Below are 20,262 nucleotides of genomic sequence, written 5' to 3' on the forward strand. Positions count from 1 at the left end.
CAAATCCCCTTTCCCATGCAGCATCTAGTGTGGGTCATCGAATATGCTTTGGGAAACACTACTGAGGTAGCATTTAAGAAGAGTGGAACTTGAGAAGGGAAAATAGAAAACATACATGCAAATCAATGTGATAACTTACAGATAGGTTTGCAATTCGTATATAAAATACAACCAAAGTCCAAAGCACTAGCCCTTAATAGCAGCCAAATTAGCAGGACTCACTTTCAGAGAACATGGAGTTAAAATTCTTAACCGTGTGCATTTCCAAAATGCTGCTTCTCAAAAACACTAGAGAAGAATCATACACGTTTTTTTCTCTCTCCTTACACACACACATTGCATTTATCTTAATGTGAATGACATTAAGGATTTTATATTTAAGAGACATTTGTGTTTTCTTTAAATTGAATATATCTTTTATATATATATATCTTTTATTATATTTTATTTATATCTTTTATTGAATTTTTATTAAAGTCTTTAGTACCTCTGTTGTAAATCACTTAAATAATAGTGCCATAGTATGTTAATCTGTTAATCCTTTGGGTAAGTGAAATATAAATTCTGCTCATTATCCTGTTACCATCTGATTAGTATTTTTATAATTCCTGTCAATCCTCTAGAGAGGATAAATAGTAAAGAAATAAATGTACCTTAAAAAGTTTGATGTAAGTAGAAATTAAAATTAGGAAAAAAATTCCTTTTTCTCCATAATATTTTAAGTGAAATAATTCCATATACAGTATCAAATCACAATATCTACTCTTAACATTTTGTGAATCTGTTTAAGAAAAATACCTTTAAACCTAATTGCATGTATTTATGGGAAAAATCATTGAAAAATTATTTTGCTCTTTATTATTTAGTATTTAACATTCACAAAATCTGTTATAGTCCAATGTAATTGTGTTACATTTGAAGCATTTTTATTGGGATATTTTATTTCAAATTAATTTTCTTAAATTTTGGTATTTTATTTTTATATTAAACTATATCCTTTTGCTCCATATTTTTACTGAGAGCTAATAAATATTCGATTCTTGTCTCATATTTACTTCTAATTTGAGCAACTGGCAAGCCACTTATTATTACATTTTCCAGTTTCGGCATTTATTTCAAAAAGCTATAAAGAACTGCCATCCCCAGCTTACTTATATTTCTTATTTATTTGGAAGATAGGTTTAAATTGTTAATATAATTTATTTGCCTTCTACCAAACTAGGAACATAATATTTATTTAGAAGGCTTTCATTTTTGAAACTTTTATGTTTATCTCTTTCTAAGATTGTGCTAATCTTTTGTTTCTGAAGGTGCTCAGCTGTTGTTTAGACCGTTGTTAAATAAATATGAGAAAGAAACACTAGAAAATCAGAACTTATATCTTGTCGGTGCCTCCAGGATTAGATTGTTACTGGGGGCAGAAGCAGTGGGATTGGTGAAAGAGTGCAGTGATAACACCATGAGAGCCTTCATGTATGGAACCCGACACAACTTCAAAGGTTTTGATGGTGAGTTCCAAGATGGCTTCTACCAGAATCAATTTATCAAAAAGAAGTTTTTGATGAATAGATCAGGGGTCAGCAAACTTTTTCAGTAAAGGGCCTGATAGTAAATATTTTAGGCTGTGTGGACGATATGATCTGTCGCAATTATTCAACACTGCCATTGCAGAGCAAAAGCAGCCTTCAGCCATAAGAAGTGAACGGGTAAGGCTGTGTTCCAGTAGAATTTTATTTATCCAAGCAGGTGGGGTCAGATTTGGGGTTGCAGATTTACTTTGTAACCCCTAGAATAGATGAACATAAACTAGGATGACACATGTAACTTATGTTATTCTACTTCTTAGAATGGTGAATGTTCACTGGATTGATACAAATAAGAACCACAGTAGTATTCCAGTGTCCTATAATCCCCTATTCTGATTCTGTTCTGGTTTCAAAGGGGGTTCCAGAAGAGAATGGTTTCTGGAAAGAACTGAGAAAGCCAGAGTGGCTATGTTATTAGAGTGGGAGTTTGCTTTCAGAACCAAACTGGTCCCTTTCAGGGCTTTCAGAGTTAGAAGATGTGATTTTGACTTCTTCAGACTCACTCACTCTGGATTTTTATATATTAGTAAATAAATGATCAAGGTGAAATTCACCTCATTTGAGAGGATTCACCTGTCAAGAAACAACACGTATTTTCTTATCAGACTTCCTTCTCCCTCATTTATGGGAGGGATGTTCAACTGCAGAAGGGAATGGCCTGGGCTTGAGAGTTTGAAGGAGGAGAATTTGCCATGTAGGCAAACTTCAGTTCCATCCCCAGTTAAAAATACTGTTAGAATTAAAGAATGTATTGCCTTCAGCTCATTGGTATTAAATGAAATCAAGCAAGTGTCTGCCATTTGGATGTTTGTACCATATTATAGAATGATTAGTATAATAATTAAAGAATTATATATTATATGAAGGCATTACAGAATATTTTTATTCTTATAAAATATCTAAGGAGCTTTATGTTCTATTTAATTTGCCAGTTTTATACTTTGCTTACTCATGTTTATTATTTATTGTCTATATCATTATTTCATAATCCCAGGTTATTTGAATATTATTAATTTTATTTTGGCCATTACTGAGAAAATAACTGTAAATCTTTGTTTTATTTTAGATGATAATGATGATTTCCTCACCATGGCAGAACGTCAATTCATTATCAAACATGAACTTGAAAGTCTTAGAGCCAGAGATGAAAAAATGATCCCTGGTTACCCCCAGGCAAAGTTGTACCCAGGAAAATCATTATGTAAGTCATTGTATCACCCGGCTTCATGAATATACATTCTAATGCAATTATTTTTCCTTAGTAGACGTAAATAACAAATTACAGAGGCTTTTTTTTCCCCTCTTACTGAAGAACTTAATGCAACTTTACAGTAACTTATTTTTTCATAGTCGTATCTTTTGCCTTTAGACCTTAATTGTATTGCACCTTTAGATCAATTTATTTGTTCTTTATGGTTCTCTGCTTCTTATTTACATGGTCTCACAGCATTCAGTAAGCTTAAAATTCAGCGTGAACATATTTGCATATTACTCAGTTAAAATTAACAAAGCTTACCTTATACCCAAACCTTGTAGTATAATGAAAATCTGTGGAGGAATAAAAACCAGAGACACAGTCTTTTCCTGAAGCTCTCTTCCCATCTCCTCTCATCTCACTGGGTATGAACACATACAAACATAGAAAGGCTTAAGAAGATTCACAGGGTGACATAATAGCTGAATGCAAATTAGCAGTTTGTAACTTTCTGATTTTGTGTAATTCCATTTGAACGAAAATACTGGTTTGCAGACTGTAAGTATTTACTACAGTGTGTAATTCCAAATTTGCCTCAAACCTGGATAATGGCAAGGCCCAGAGCATTTTTGCTGCCTAAAATATTCTCTAAACATAGAAGTTTCTGTGTCGCCTAGTCTGGTTTCCTTCAAATAGTCAGTGTCATCCAGGAGGATGAATGCCCAAGAGTCAGTCCGTATTCAAATTTTCTCACTTGTCACCAAATATATTTTAGATCTGGTTTGTTGAAACCAAGGTCCAATCATAGATCACCCATTTTGTTTGGTCATTATATCTCTTAAGTCTCTCTTTTTTTCTATTGTGATGAAGTACATATAACTTATGTTATATATGATTTTTTGAAATAAATTTATTTATTTATTTATTTTTGGCTGCGTTGGGTCTTCATTGCTGCACGCGGGCTTTCTCTAGTTGCGGTGAGCGGGGGCTACTCTTCATTGCGGTGTGCAGGCTTCTCATTGTGGTGGCTTCTCTTGTTGCGGAGCACGGGCTCTAGGCACGTGGGCTTCAGTAGTTGTGGCACACAGGCTCAGTAGTTGTGGCTCGTGGGCTCTAGAGCGCAGGCTCAGTAGTTGTGGTGCACAGGCTTAGTTGCTCCGTGGCATGTGGGATCTTCCCAGACCAGGGCTCAAACCCGTGTCCCCTGCATTGGCAGGCAGATTCTTAACCACTGCACCACCAGGGAAGTCCCTATATATGATTTTTAAGTGTACAGTTCAGTGGTATTAAATACATTCATAAAGTTTTACAACCATCATCACCATCCATCTCCATAGCTCTTTCCATCTCGTAAAACTGAAACTCTGTACCCATTAAACAATCACTGTCCCTTCTCGCCTGAGCTTTGAAATCAGGAAGTTTTGTGTTTCTTTTTCGAGATTGTTTTGGCTATTTGAGGTTCCATGAAATTCCATATGAATTTTAGGATGGGTTTTTCTATTTTTGCAAAAGACATCATTGGGATTTTGATAGGGATTGCATTGAATCTGTAGATTGCTTTGGATAGTATTGACATCTTAACAAGATTAAGTCCCATGAATGTGGGATGTGTTTCAGTTTCTTTATGTTTTCTTTAGTTTCTTTTAGCATTGTTTTATAGTACAAGTCTTTTACCTCCATAGTTAATTCCTAAGTATTTTATTCTTTATGATGCTATTAGAAATGGAATTTTTTTCATAATTACCTTTCCAGATAGTTCATTGTTAGTGTGTAGAGATGCAGCTGATTTTTCTGTGTTGACTTTGTATCCTGCTACTTTGCTGACTTCATTTATTAGCTTTGACAGTATTTCTGTGGAAATTTTAGGGTTTTCTACATATAAGATGATACCATCTGTGAACAGGGATAATTTTACTTCTTCCTTTCCAGTTTGGATGCTTTTTGTTTCTTTTTCTTGCCTAATTGCTCAGGCTAGAACTTCCAATAGTATATTGAATAGAAGAGATGACAGTGGGCATCCCTGTCTTATTTCTGATCTTAGAAAAAAGCTTTCATTCTTCCACCATTCAATATGATGTTTGCTGTGGGCTTTTCATAGATGGATTTTATTATGTTGAGGTAGTTTCCCTCCATACCTCATTTATTGAGTGTTTTTTATCATGAAAGAGTGTTGGATTTTGTTAGATGCTTTTTCTGCATCAGTCAAAATGATCATGTGGGTTTTTCCCCCCTTCATTCTGTTAATGTGGTATATTACACAGATTGTTTTTAGTATGTTGAACCATCCTTGCATTCTAGAAATAAATCACATTTGTCATGGTGTATAATTCTTTTAACATGCTGCTGAATTGAGTTTGCTAGCATTGAGTATTTTTCCATCAGTGTTCATGAGGGATATTGGTCTGTAGTTTTCCCTTCTCATAGTGCTTTTGTCTGACTTTGTATCAGGGTAATGCTGGCCTCATAGAGTGAGTTAATAGTGTTCTTTCCTCTTAAATTTTTGGGGAAAGTTTGAGAAGAATTGGTATTAGTTTTCCTTTAAATATTAGTAAAATTCACCAGCGAAGGTATCAGGTTCAGGGTTTCTCTTTGTCAGGAGATTTTTAGTTACTGAGTCAATCTCCTTAATACTTATAGCTCTGTTCTATTCACATTTTCTCTCCCTTCCTGAATTAGTCTTGGTAGGTTTTGTGTTTCTAGGAATTTGTCCATTTCATCTAGGCTATCCAGTTTGTTGGTATACAAGTGTTCATAGTACACGCTTACAATCCTTTTTATTTCTTTAGAATCAGTAGTAATGTCCCCATTTTCATTTCTGATCATAGTAATTTATGTCTTCTTTTTTTCTCAGTTCATCTAGTTAAAGATTTGTCAATTTTTTTTTTTTTTTTTTTTTGGCTGTGTTGGGTCTTTGTTGCTGTGCGTGGACTTTCTCTAGTTGCAACGAGCGTGGGCTACTCCCCGCTGCGGTGCATGGGCCTATCATTGTCATGGCCTCTCCTGCTGCAGAGCTCGGGCTCCAGGCACGTGGGCTTCAGCAGTTGTGGTGCACAGTCTCAGCAGCTGTGGCTCGCGGGCTCCAGAGCGCAGGCTCAGTAGTTGTGGCGCACGGGCCCAGCTACTCCACAGCATGTGGGACCTTCCCAGGCCAGGGGTTGAACCCATGTCCCCTGCATTGGCAGGTGGATTCTTAACCACTGCGGCAGCAGGGAAGCCCCCAGATTCATCAATTTTGTTGATCTTTTCAAAGAACCAACTTTTGTTTTCTTTAATTTTCTCTATTATCTTTCTGTTCTCTATTTTGTTTATATCTGCTCCAATCTTTTTTATTTTCTTCTTTCTGCTAGCTTTGGGTTTAGATTGTTCTTCTTTTTCTAGTTCCTTAATAGTAAAGTTAGGTTGTTATTTGAGTCTTTCTCGTTTTTAAATATAAGCATGTATAGCTATAAATTCCCCCCTTAGCCTCGCTTTCTCTCTGTCCCATAAGTTTTGGTATGCTGTGTTTTGTTTTCATTCATTTCTAAGTATTTTCTAATTTCCCCTGTGGTTTCTGCCTTGACCCACTGGTTGTTTAAGAATGGGTTGTTTAATTTCCACACATTTGTGAATTCCCAGTTTTCCTTCTGTTATTGATTTCTAACTTCATCCTGTTGTGGTCAGAGGATACTTTTTATGATTTATATCTTTTTAAATCTGTGAGGCTTAATTTATGACCTAACGTACAGTCTATCTTGGAAAATGTCCCACATACACTCGGGAACTAAGAGTGTGTCGGTTCTTTACTGCCTGACTTATATGTAAACTGCATTTTGTAGTCTCCCCTGTCTCTGAGTTATACTGTAGACATGTATTATCGATGCTTTTGCTTGCTTTCCTTGTTGACCTGTATGGCTTTTAGGAGGTGTCTGGAAATCTGAGTGCAGGTACTCATCATTCCTGTTTGTCTGCATTTCCAGTTATCTGCATATGTCTTGATATTAATTATTCTGTAGCAGGTTTTTTTTGGACATATGTTCTCTCAATTTGTGGATTAAAGATTACCATGATTTCAGAAACATTTTCTTCAGTTACCTTTGAAGATTTCTTTGGCTGTGTTTTCTCTCTTCTTGTCTTTAGGTATGCCAATTATATATATGTGAATCTTACATATTCTCTGAAATATTTTAAAGTTTTTATGTAATTTTCTTAGTCTTCTTCACCATTTTCTGGCTTTATTTTTTCAGTTTTTCCTTTTTCAGTAGCTTTTATTGACTTTGTATCTATAGTAGTTTTATTTTTCTCTTACTTCGCTTTTCTAAGCTCCCACCTTCAGCTCTGATAGGTCTTCCTCTAGTTTTAATTTCAGAGATGTGGCTTGCTTTAATTTCTTGAATTCCTTGAAGAATTCCATAATTTTTCATTGCTTTGTGCTGTAATTTTTTTGCTATGTTTCCTCTCTGCCTTTTTTTTTTAATGGTCTTCCTTTTTCCCCTTGTATTCTTGCATAGTTCTATGCCAGTTTCTTTGTGGTGTTTACTTATTTTTTAATGAGTCCCTATTTTTTCAGACCAGCTATTTTGGGAGGAAGTGTGTGTGTTGGGGAGAGGGGATGTTGCGGGCCTCCAGTCGGGAACTGTGGTGGTCAGGAGGTTGGATTTTGCCTGGCAGTGTGCTCTCCTTGAGTCGTCTTAGAGCCTCCATGGAGCCCTGTTTCTTATCAGGAGTTTTTGCTGCGTTTGGCCTTTAGGTCTGTCTTTGGCCACCCAAGACCCACAGCTCCTGAGCTGCTCACCTCCATCCCTGGGTTCCAGCAGGCAGCTCTTTTCCCAAGACGGCAGACCCCCGCTTTCCTTCCTCCAGCCTCGTGTCTCTTGTCTGGCTGTGGTGCCCAGCAGGGAGCAGACACACTTCAGGGGTCTGCCAGGCGTCCCCTTTGCCTTCATTCTGGGCAAGGGGACAGTGGTTTCCCACCCCTCAGTGTCCAGGAGAACCCTGCCCTCTGCCTGCTGGCCCTGGTTTGCAGGGGCACGGGTGTTCTTAGCTTACCCTGGGCTGACTTTTAAGGCCACTTTTCAAAGTTTGTGATTTCAGTTTATAGTTTGTTTTGTTTTCTTTTGTTCTGCTGTCATCAAAGGTGGGGTTTCCTTTTATGCTTCTTGTTTACTTTGTTGTTTTCAATTTGGCGTCATGAACAGGAACAGGGCAGGGGTGTCTTTCTGCCACCATTTGTTACCAGGAGTTACACATTCTGTTTTTAGGCCATTGTTTGGTGCCATTCCAAAATTTCAAATCTTTTTTTAATCTCTTGGTGGGAGGGCATGTTTTCAGGCACAGCTGGGCCGTGTATCAATTAGAAGACTAAGCCGACTAAGGCACTGTCCTAGGTGTTAACATGAGCATCTCGTTTCTTCTTTTTTTTTTTTTTTTTTCACACACACACACTGTATTTTATTTTTACAAGAGATAAATAGACTGACACCAAGCATTGTACATGGATGACCACAACAAAAACAACAATGATTGCAATTACCAAACATGAAACACACTCATACTATGTCATAATATTGACATTCAGTCCAGTAATCCTCCACTGTAACAGCTCCTTTACTTTGCAGTGAAAATTGATTTGTATATTCTTTGCCTCTGAGTCCTTGTGGGATTTTTTTTTTTTTTTAATTCAGACAGAAAGTCACAAAAATTATACTCATCCTCATCAGTTCACTCAGTCCCATGTAATTAATTGTTTTTTTTCATCTTGATCTTTTGTTAGCACTTTTATGAGTTCATCAGTTTTTCATCAGAGTTCTGAAAATGCTTATTCATTCAGTTCAGCAGTACAGTCAGTTACCAGAAACCTGTACTTGTCAGAGTCTTTTCCATGAATTTCTTGAAGATGAAACCCTTTTATAGGAACATATTTGCAAAATCATCAGAGTACACCCAGAACTGTCTGTAAATGACAAAAGACTTAAAAATGACCACGGTAAAAGATTTGATGAAAGTTCATAATAATGCAGTTGACAAGAAAATTAGTTATTTCTGAGATATACATTTTAAAGTAATAACTAGGATTATTACTTATAACATTATACCAGAACATATAAGATTTTTAGAAATTTCATGTAATGTCTGAAACATTTATATTAACATATTTCCATACATATTTCCATACAAATACAAATATAAGATTTTTAGAAATTTCATGTAATGTCTGAAACATTTATATTAACATATTTCCATACATATTTCCATACAAATACAAATATAAGATTTTTAGGAATTTCATGTAATGTCTGAAACATTTATATTAACATATTTCCATACAAATAACCCAATGAAAGTTTAGTATTAGTTGTTTTGTTTGTTTTTTTATACTGCAGGTTCTTATTAGGCATCAATTTTATACATATCAGTGTATACATGTCAATCCCAATCGCCCAATTCAGCACACCACCATCCCCACCTCACCGCAGTTTTCCCCCCTTGGTGTCCATATGTCCATTCTCTACATCTGTGTCTCAACTTCTGCCCTGCAAACTGGCTCATCTGTACCATTTTTCTAGGTTCCACATACATGCATTAATATATGATATTTGTTTTTCTCTTTCTGACTTACTTCACTCTGTATGACAGTCTCTAGATCCATCCACGTCTCAACAAATGACTCAATTTCGTTCCTTTTTATGGCTGAGTAATATTCCATTGTATATATGTACCACATCTTCTTTATCCATTCGTCTGTTGATGGGCATTTAGGTTGCTTCCATGACCTGGCTATTGTAAATAGTGCTGCAATGAACATTCGGGTGCATGTGTCTTTTTGAATTACGGTTTTCTCTGGGTATATGCCCAGTAGTGGGATTGCTGGGTCATATGGTAATTCTACTTTTAGTTTTTTAAGGAACCTCCATATTGTTCTCCAGAGTGGCTGTATCAATTTACATTCCCACCAACAGTGCAAGAGGGTTCCCTTTTCTCCACACCCTCTCCAGCATTTGTTGTTTGTAGATTTTCTGATGATCCTCATTCTAACAGGAGTGAGGTGATACCTCATTGTAGTTTTGATTTGCATTTCTCTAATAATTAGTGATGTTGAGCAGCTTTTCATGTGCTTCGTGGCCGTCTGTATGTCTTCTTTGGAGAAATGTCTATTTAGTCTTCTGCCCATTTTTGGATTGGGGTGTTTGTTTCTTTGATATTGAGCTGAATGAGCTGTTTATATATTTTGGAGATTAATCCTTTGTCCGTTGATTCGTTTGCAAATATTTTCTCCCATTCTGAGGGTTGTCTTTTCGTCTTGTTTATGGTTTCCTTTGCTGTGCAAAAGCTTTGAAGTTTCATTAGGTCCCACTTGTTTATTTTTGTTTTTATTTCCATTACTCTAGGAGGTGGATCAAAAAAGATCTTGCTGTGATTTATGTCAAAGAGTGTTCTTCCTATGTTTTCCTCTAAGAGTTTTATAGTGTCCAGTCTTATATTTAGGTCTCGAATCCATTTTGAGTTTATTTTTGTGTATGGTGTTAGGGAGTATTCTAATTTCATTCTTTTACATGTAGCTGTCCAGTTTTCCCAGCACCACTTATTGAAGAGACTGTCTTTTCTCCATTGTATATCTTTGCCTCCTTTGTCATAGATTAGTTGACCATAGGTGCGTGGGTTAATCTCTGGGCTTTCTATCTTGTTCCATTGATCTATGTTTCTGTTTTTGTGCCAGTACCATATTGTCTTGATTACTGTAGCTTTGTAGTATAGTCTGAAGTCAGGGAGTCTGATTCCTCCAGCTCCATTTTTTTGCCTCAAGACTGCTTTGGCTATTCGGGGTCTTTTGTGTCTCCATACAAATTTTAAGATGATTTGTTCTAGCTCCGTAAAAAATGCCATTGGTAATTTGATAGGGATTGCATTGAATCTGTAGATTGCTTTGGGTAGTATACTCATTTTCACAATGTTGATTCTTCCAATCCAAGAACATGGTATATCTCTCCATCTGTTGGTATCATCTTTAATTTCTTTCATCAGTGTCTTATAGTTTTCTGCATACAGGTCTTTTGTCTCCCTAGGTAGGTTTATTCCTAGGTATTTTATTCTTTTTGTTGCAATGGTAAATGGGAGTGTTTCCATAATTTCTCTTTCAGATTTTTCATCATTAGTGTATAGGAATGCAAGAGATTTCTGTGCATTAATTTTGTATCCTGCAACTTTACCATATTCATTAATTAGCGCTAGCAGTTTTCTGGTGGCAGTTTTAGGATTCTCTATGTATAGTATCATGTCATCCGCAAACAGTGACACTTTTACTTCCTCTTTTCCAATTTGTATTCCTTTTATTTCTTTTTCTTCTCTGATTGCCGTGGCTAGGACTTCCAGAACTATGTTGAATAATCGTGGTGAGAGTGGACATCCTTGTCTCGTTCCTGATCTTAGAGGAAATGCTTTCAGTTTTTCACCATTGAGAATGATGTTTGCTGTGGGTTTGTCATATATGGCCTTTATTATGTTGAGGTAGGTTCCCTCTATGCCCACTTTCTGGAGAGTTTTTATCATAAATGGGTGTTGAATTTTGTCAAAAGCTTTTTCTGCATCTATTGAGATGATCATATGGTTTTTATTCTTCAGTTTGTTAATATGGTGTATCACATTGATTGATTTGCGTATATTGAAGAATCCTTGCATCCCTGGGATAAATCCCACTTGATCGTGGTGTATGATCCTTTTAATGTGTTGTTGGATTCTGTTTGCTAGTATTTTGTTGAGGATTTTTGCATCTATATTCATCAGTGATATTGGTCTGTAATTTTCTTTTTTTGTAGTGTCTTTGTCTGGTTTTGGTATCAGGGTGATGGTGGCCTCATAGAATGAGTTTGGGAGTGTTCCTTCCTCTGCAATTTTTTGGAAGAGTTTGAGAAGGATGGGTGTTAGCTCTTCTCTAAATGTTTGATAGAATTCACCTGTGAAGCCATCTGGTCCTGGACTTTTGTTTGTTGGACGATTTTTAATCACAGTTTCAATTTCATTACTTGTGATTGGTCTATTCATATTTTCTGTTTCTTCCTGATTCAGTCTTGGAAGGTTATACCTTTCTAAGAATTTGTCCATTTCTTCCAGGTTGTCCATTTTATTGGCATAAAGTTGCTTATAGTAGTCTCTTAGGATGTTTTGTATTTCTGCAGTGTCTGTTGTAACTTCTCCTTTTTCATTTCTGATTTTATTGATTTGAGTCCTCTCCCTCTTTTTCTTGATGAGTCTGGCTAATGGCTTATCAATTTTGTTTATCTTCTCAAAGAACCAACTTTTAGTTTTATTGATCTTTGCTATTGTTTTCTTTGTTTCTATCTCATTTATTTCTGCTCTGATCTTTATGATTTCTTTCCTTCTGCTAACTTTGGGTTTTGTTTGTTCTTCTTTCTCTAGTTTCTTTAGGTGTAAGGTTAGATTGTTTACTTGAGATTTTTCTTGTTTCTTTAGGTAGGCTTGTATAGCTATAAACTTCCCTCTTAGAACCGCTTTTGCTGCATCCCATAGGTTTTGGGTCGTCGTGTTTTCATTGTCATTTGTCTGTAGGTATTTTTTTATTTCCTCTTTGATTTCTTCAGTGATCTTTTGGTTATTTAGTAACGTATTGTTTAGCCTCCATGTGTTTGTCTTTTTTACGTTTTTTTCCCTGTAATTCATTTCTAATCTCATAGCATTGTGGTCAGAAAAGATGCTTGGTATGATTTCAATTTTCTTAAATTTACTGAGGCTTGATTTGTGACCCAAGATGTGATCTATCCTGGAGAATGTTCCGTGCGCACTTGAGAAGAATGTGTAATCTGCTGTTTTTGGATGGAATGTCCTATATATATCAATTAAATCTATCTGGTCTATTGTGTCATTTAAAGCTTCTGTTTCCTTATTTATTTTCATTTTGGATGATCTGTCCATTGGTGTAAGTGAAGTGTTAAAGTCCCCCACTATTATTGTGTTACTGTCGATTTCCTCTTTTATAGCTGTTAGCAGTTGCCTTATGTATTGAGGTGCTCCTATGTTGGGTGCATATATATTTATAATTGTTATATCTTCTTCTTGGATTGATCCCTTGATCATTATGTAGTGTCCTTCCTTGTCTCTTGTAACATTCTTTATTTTAAAGTCTATTTTATCTGATATGAGTATAGCTACTCCAGCTTTCTTTTGATTTCCATTTGCATGGAATATCTTTTTCCATCCCCTAACTTTCAGTCTGTATGTGTCCCTAGGTCTAAAGTGGGTCTCTTGTAGACAGCATATATATGGGTCCTGTTTTTGTATCCATTCAGCCAGTCTATGTCTTTTGGTTGGGGCGTTTAATCCATTCACGTTTAAGGTAATTATCGATATGTATGTTCCTATGACCATTTTCTTCATTGTTTTGGGTTTGTTTTTGTAGGTCCTTTTCTTCTCTTGTGTTTCCCACTTAGAGAAGTTCCTTTAGCATTTGTTGTAGAGCTGGTTTGGTGGTGCTGAATTCTCTTAGCTTTTGCTTGTCTGTAAAGCTTTTGATTTCTCCATCAAATCTAAATGAGATCCTTGCCGGGTAGAGTAATCTTGGTTGTAGGTTCTTCCCTTTCATCACTTTAAGTATATCATGCCACTCTCTTCTGGCTTGTAGAGTTTCTGCTGAGAAATCAGCTGTTAACCTTATGGGAGTTCCCTTGTATGTTATTTGTCGTTTTTCCCTTGCTGCTTTCAATAATTTTTCTTTGTCTTTAATTTTTGCCACTTTGATTACTATGTGTCTCGGCGTGTTTCTCCTTGGGTTTATTCTGTATGGGACTCTCTGCGCTTCCTGGACTTGGGTGGCTATCTCCTTTCCCATGTTAGGGAAGTTTTCGACTATAATCTCTTCAAATATTTTCTCTGGTCCTTTCTCTCTCTCTTCTCCTTCTGGGACCCCTATAATGCGAATGTTGTTGCGTTTATTGTTGTCCCAGAGGTCTCTTAGGCTGTCTTCATTTCTTTTCATTCTTTTTTCTTTAGTCTGTTCCGCAGCAGTGAATTCCACCATTCTGTCTTCCAGGTCACTTATCCGTTCTTCTGCCTCAGTTATTCTGCTATTGATTCCTTCTAGTGTAGTTTTCATTTCAGTTATTGTATTGGTCATCTCTGTTTGTTTGTTCTTTAATTCTTCTAGGTCTTTTTTAATCATTTCTTGCATCTTCTCAATCTTTGCCTCCATTCTTATTCCGAGGTCCTGGATCATCTTCACTATCATTATTCTGAATTCTTTCTCTGGAAGGTTGCCTATCTCCACTTCATTTAGTTGTTTTTCTGGGGTTTTTTCTTGTTCCTTCATCTGGTATATAGCCCTCTGCCTTTTCATCTTCTCTATCTTTCTGTAACTGTGGTTTTTGGTCCGCAGGCTGCAGGATTGTAGTTTTTCTTGCTTCTGCTCTCTGCCCTCTGGTGGTTGAGGCTATCTAAGAGGCTTGATGGGAGGCTCTGGTGGTGGGTAGAGCTGACTGTTGCTGTGGTGGTCAGAGCTCAGTAAAACCTTAATCCACTTGACTGTTGATGGGTGGGGCTGGGTTCCCTCCCTGTTGCTGTGGCGGTCAGAGCTCAGTAAAACCTTAATCCACTTGACTGTTGATGGGTGGGGCTGGGTTCCCTCCCTGTTGGTTGTTTTGCCTGAGGCAACCCAACACTGGAGCCTACCCGTGCTCTTTGGTGGGGTTAATGGCAGACTCTGGGAGGGCTCACGGCAAGGAGAACTTCCCAGAACCTCAGCTGCCAGTGTCCTTATCCCCCCGGTGAAACAGAGCCACCACTCGCCTCTGCAGGAGACCCCCCAACACCAGCAGGTAGGTCTGGTTCAGTCTCCCCCAGGGTCACTGCTCCTTCCCCTGGGTCCCGATGCACACATTACTTTGTGTGTGCCCTCCAAGAGTGGGGTCTCTGTTTCCCCCAGTCCTGTCAAAGTCCTGCAATCAATTCCCACTAGGCTTCAAAGTCTGATTCTCTAGGAATTCCTTCTCCCGTAGCCGGACGCCCAGGTTGGGAAGCCTGACGTGGGGCTCAGAACCTTCACTCCAGTGGGTGGACTTCTGTGGTATAAATGTTCGCCAGTCTGTGAGTCACCCACCCAGCAGTTATGGGATTTGATTTTACTCTGATTGCGGCCCTCCTACCGTCTCACTGTGGCTTCTCCTCTGTCCTTGGATGTGGGGTATCCTCCTTGGTGAAGTCCAGGTTCTTCCTGTCAATGATTGTCCAGCAGCCAGTTTTGATTCTGGTGCTCTCGCAAGAGGGAGTGAGAGCACGTCCTTCTACTCCGCCATCTTGGTTAATCCCCCTGAACCTCGTTTCTTCTTGTTCATCACATTAATCAGACCATCACGTGGAAATCACTGCTTCCACCTGTTAAAGAGTGAGTGTACGCTTTCATCAGATGGGACTCAGGAACAGCAGTTTCCCAAGTGCTCCCAGTTGCTTCAAAGACAGACATTTTCACTGAACGAAAACCTTGCCGAAAATATGTAAATGGATTTCTCTTGGGTGTATAGGTAGCCAGTCTGGTGTCCTGAAGCCGTAATAGAAATAACTTACTTGTGGGCAGGATGAGGCTTTTGTAATCAAGGATCCCTCCTCCCTCCCTTCCTTCTTCTCTCTTTCTTTTTTGCAATAAATATGAAAACAATAAAATCATCTCAGTCGGGATCGTTTGAAATTTTGTATGCCATCTGAGATAAGAATCAAAGTTGTAGAAGTCTGGATTTTGAAATTCTGCATTATTCTCTTCCTCTGTGTCTTTGAAAGTGTGATCATAATATTTGGTTGAAGAAGGAATGGTATACGCATAAAGTGTGAACTATTTTCAGAGTGCAAATTTTCGAATGAATGGAACTTAGAGTAACTTAAAATCCTAGATTTTCATGAAGTTAATCCATAGAAATGGAGCTGGCCAGGGCTTTCATGAGAGACACTCTCCTTTATCTTAGGTTTAAGTTAATTTTACACGCAATGATTATAGTTTTATTTGTCATAATGTTGTGTTTTGATGGAAAGCTTTCATTAAGTAGAGAGCAACTTGCGTGGTTGTAAACACGAGCCAGGGGCAGTTGACGGTGCTGTGAGCTCCGCACTTCAGAGCTCCCCTCTTCCATCAAATAGCAAACACGTGGAGAACTAGGAATTGGTTATACGTGTGTCTTAGTCATCAGTGGTCACCTTGATGGGGCATCTCCTTTCCAGTTTTCTGTGTGAGCTATGATCTCTTCATAACCTCAGACTGCCTTTGCCTGTTGATTCCTAATAGTTAATAGTCATGGAAATAACCTAACGAAAGATTTTCTTTAGAAGGAGGAGGGAGCAGAGAATTTCTTATATTAACTTTATCCTAAGGGATATGATTTAGCTTAGGTAAAAGCTCTGTCTCAAAGTGTGTATCAGATGATTCTGATGTTTTGATTGATGGGATATGGCAGTCTCGTGGTAGGTCTTTAATATTATATTGCTACTCTTTTAGAACATTACAGTAACTACTTCTGACTATCTTCTATATACAAATGGTTAGATTTTTAGAGTGGTCAGATATAATCTGTCTTCTAAAATTATTTATTGACCTTATGAGAATAATAGAGTGGATGTCAAGTAAATATCATGTAGCAGGCTTGTGTATAAGACAGTGAAACCATCGATGTATGTGTGTGTGTGTATGTGTCTAGTGCCGGGTACAGCACCATATATCTATATATCTATATCTGTGTATCTCCACACACACTGTGTTTTGCCACGTACATACCTGCAGTCTTTATGTTAAGCAGGGTTGAAAACAATGCAGGAATATGAAAATGTATTTTGAAAACACAGGTATCCCTGAGAAGCAGTGTTTTCCTCTTTAAGACAGGATTGGTCTGTTCACAGCTGAGAGCTAGATGCAGGCGGGCCCTGGGCGGGGTGCTGGGCACAGCAGCGGCTGCAGGGGCAGAGGGACTCCGTCTTCACTGTGTGGCCTCCGCTCCCAGTCGGCGCTGATCACCCCTCTGCTGGAGTGGAGGCAGCATGACCCGCCCCTCCCTGCTGCACAGAAACGCCGGAAGGCGTTGTGGGAGGGGTTTCTGCTTTTACTTTTACGTCATGTTAAACAGGCTGTGTTAGTATTGTTATTGCATTATTTAATTTAGAGGGTCCTACCATAAGCCAGGCTACTCACGGTCTCCCTTAAATTAGATTTTGGTTAGTTTCGCTAATTATTAAATGGCTGTAATAGTTATAACCCTAGTTCTTGACAGCAGATCATTCAGCATTCTTAAAGGAAGGAATCTTGGTTTGAATCGTTCCTTTCTTTAAATAGGCCTGCACAGCATCATATTTTCCTTTGAAGGTAAGGCTCAGGTTAATTACATGCTTCACTGACATGAGAAAGTCGACGGATTGGAAAAAAAAAAAAAAAAACACCTCTATTTTTAGAAGCTGAAACCAGAACCATGCTTTTGGCACTGATGGTGAAGAGAAGCCCAGGAATTTAGGACTTGCGGTTTTATATTCTTTCTGATTCCCTCAGTTTTCAGCCTTATTTTTAGAGGTATACAAGTGGCTTTTTATGCTTGTCTGGAAAGTTTTCTATAGCAGAATGGAGTCATTTCTTTAAAAAGAGCTTAGAAATAGTAAAATAATAATTTAGATAAGTCAGTTCAAAGTTCAAAAACTTGATACAGTAGTTGGAAAAGATAGTAATAGAAGAATAAGGTACAGCTCTGCATCCCTAAATAAGAGCTAAGAATCAGAACCAGTGTGGGTGATTGACTTTCACTCATGTTAGCTGCAAAAAAACCCAGTGAAATACTTTAGAATAAGTCATGTACCATAGTGTTCATTGCAGCACTATTTACAATAGCCAGGACACGGAAGCAACCTAAGTGTCCATTGACAGATGAATGGATAAAGAAGATGTGGCACATATGTACAATGGAATATTACTCAGCCATAAAAAGAAACGAAATTAAGTTATTTGTAGTGAGGTGGATGGACCTAGAGTCTGTCATACAGAGTGAGATAAGTCAGAAAGAGAAGAACAAATACCGTATGCTAACACATATATGGAATCTAAAAAAAAAATGGTTCTGATGAACCTAGGGGCAGACAGGAATAAAGACACAGACACAGACAATGGACTTGAGGACACAGGGAGGGGGAAGGGTAAGCTGGGGCGAAGTGAGAGAGTGGCATGGACATATATACACTACCAAATGTAAAATAGATAGCTAGTGGGAAGCAGCTGCATGGCACAGGGAGATCAGCTCGGTGCTTTGTGACCACCTAGAGGGGTGGGATAGGGAGGGTGGGAGGGAGATGCAAGAGGGAGGGCATATGGGGATATATGTATGCGTATAGCTGATTCACTTTGTTATACAGCAGAAACTAACACAACATTGTAAAGCAATTATACTCCAATAAAGATGTTAAAAAATATATTAAAAATGGACTTGACAGCACCAGAGGCTGATATAACTTAAACCATACACCTTTTTACCCTAGTTGTTGATATTTTGAGTATATACCTTTTTCAGTTATTGAGAAGGGGGATTTTATCACAACCCTAGCTTTTTAAGACTTTTTTCCTCTGTATAACTTATGCATGAGATATAGTTGTAAGAAGAACCATCTATTAAGAATCCTTTTTTTTTTGAGATCCATACTTTTTCCTGAGTATTTTCAAAATCAGTTTTTTCTTTTCTAATCTGATAAGAAAGACCTACATTCACAAACAGCAAATATCAAAATCAGAAAAAACTTCCTGCTTTCAGCAGTCGTTTGGTATGATTTTAACACTTGTGCACATATCTGAGAGAGATGAACACATTTAACGAAAGACAATATCCCCTAGTGATAATATTGATATTTTTTCCTACTGTTAGTGTCAGATATCTCCTCTTTATTATCCTTTTTTCATTTCTAAGAAGTTAGGTTTTCTTTTAAATTACTCTGAAGATTTTATAATAGGGCATCTGTCCTGAGAATACCATCTCTCTTTGTTATATGCAGTATTTGCACATCAGATACTTAAATCATGTTTCTCTTCCACGCTGCAGATATTTATTTGCCATCTTCATTGAAGGGCCTACTGCCCGATATGCGCATCACTTGTCTTTGGGAACAAGGCAGATAGGAGATAAGGAAGGCAGCCCTCAGAAGAGATGAGCTGATTAAAACAGCTGCTAGGAACTTGCGAGGAAAGTGCTGCATCTCCCCACATATGGCACAGGGCATGCATTTGAGTTCTCCATGAACTGAGCACATTTCCTCTTAAAGACCTGAAGACCTGTCTACCCAGTAAGTCATTCTGAATAATTATGGATGAGAGAATGCCCCGTTTTCATTTATTATCACTAGGGGATATTGTCTTTGGTTAAGTTTGTTTGTCTCTCTGTAACCAACCTTGGACCCTTCAATCAATAGAAATTGTGAAGAGGCCAGATGAAATTCAGGGAAGGCTTTATTGGGACTCATGCTGCAGCACAAGGGAACTAAAACAAGTAACAGGTGCCCTTGCTTGTTCCTGGGGGGCGGGGGGTGGGCGGAGGTACAAGGTGGTCCCTTAAATAGGGTGAGGCTGGGGGCGGATTGGTGGGTCAGGTTGGAGGGGTGGCTTAGGTTGTCTGCCCAGCCGCTTGGTGGTGCTGTGTGCAGGGGGCATGTGCAGTACTCTGCTTTTGCTCCCAGCTCCTCAGAAGTGGCAGTTGGTCTGTGGCCTTTTTGAATCTTATTTTTCATAATTTGCCGCAACTGCGCTTGGCCTGCATAAGGTAGTTTTTAGTCCCTTATAATTTCTTTGTATTCTGTTGCTGGAGGAGACATTTGTCCAGGTGCAAACACTCCTGTAAAGGGTCCCAGGTCCCAGCCTGTCTCATCTCCCAGGTATGTGCACAAGTGTTAAAATCATACCAAATGATTGCTGAAGCAGGAAGTCTTTTTTTATTTTGATATTTGCTGTTTGTGAATGTAAGCCTTTGTTAGCAGATTAGAAAAGGTAAAAATGATTTTGAAAGTACTCAGGATCAGTAACAACGAAAGGAACTGAACATTCTCTTACCTTCACTGTAGTGAGAGGACAGATTGGTAAAATTTTTTCTAGAGGCTGTTTTGTAATATGTGTCCAAGTTTAAGATACATATGCTCTGCTCTTAGAGCTAGCAATTCTACTTCTAAGTGTATGTACCAAGGAAATAGTAGACAGGTGGGGAAAGTTATATGTATAAGAATTTTAACATTATTTATAATAGTGAAAAAAGGAAACAAGTATTTTTCAATAGAGGATTAGTTAAATTATAGCAGTTCATACAAGGGAATATTATGACTCCGTGAAAAAGGTCATTCGTGTTCTATTTATATTGTCATTGAAAAAAATTCATATACTACTACTACATGAGAAGATTACAGAATGATGTGTAGAGAATGATCCCTTTTGTTTCTAAAATAAATATTTATGGATGTATATTTTGAAGTCTGCTTATACACTAAATTGCTATTTACAGTGGTTATGTT

The 20,262-nt window shown here is 37.8% G+C and overlaps 1 protein-coding gene across 3 annotated transcripts in view; it reads left to right on the plus strand.

Annotated features, from left to right (window-relative positions):
• The window catches only part of ANO10 (anoctamin 10), a 241,968-nt gene that overhangs the window by 14,317 nt on the left and 207,389 nt on the right, over positions 1 to 20,262 (plus strand). For all 3 annotated transcript variants that reach the window (XM_082412869.1, XM_082412870.1, XM_082412871.1), the window contains exons 3-4: positions 1,311 to 1,508; positions 2,653 to 2,787. In XM_082412869.1, the coding sequence (XP_082268995.1) occupies positions 1,311 to 1,508; positions 2,653 to 2,787 (333 nt within the window). The remainder of the gene's footprint in view (positions 1 to 1,310; positions 1,509 to 2,652; positions 2,788 to 20,262) is intronic.

The sequence above is a fragment of the Balaenoptera physalus genome (genome assembly GCF_965194825.1).
Source record: "Balaenoptera physalus genome assembly, chromosome: 11".
Lineage (NCBI taxonomy): Eukaryota > Metazoa > Chordata > Mammalia > Artiodactyla > Balaenopteridae > Balaenoptera > Balaenoptera physalus.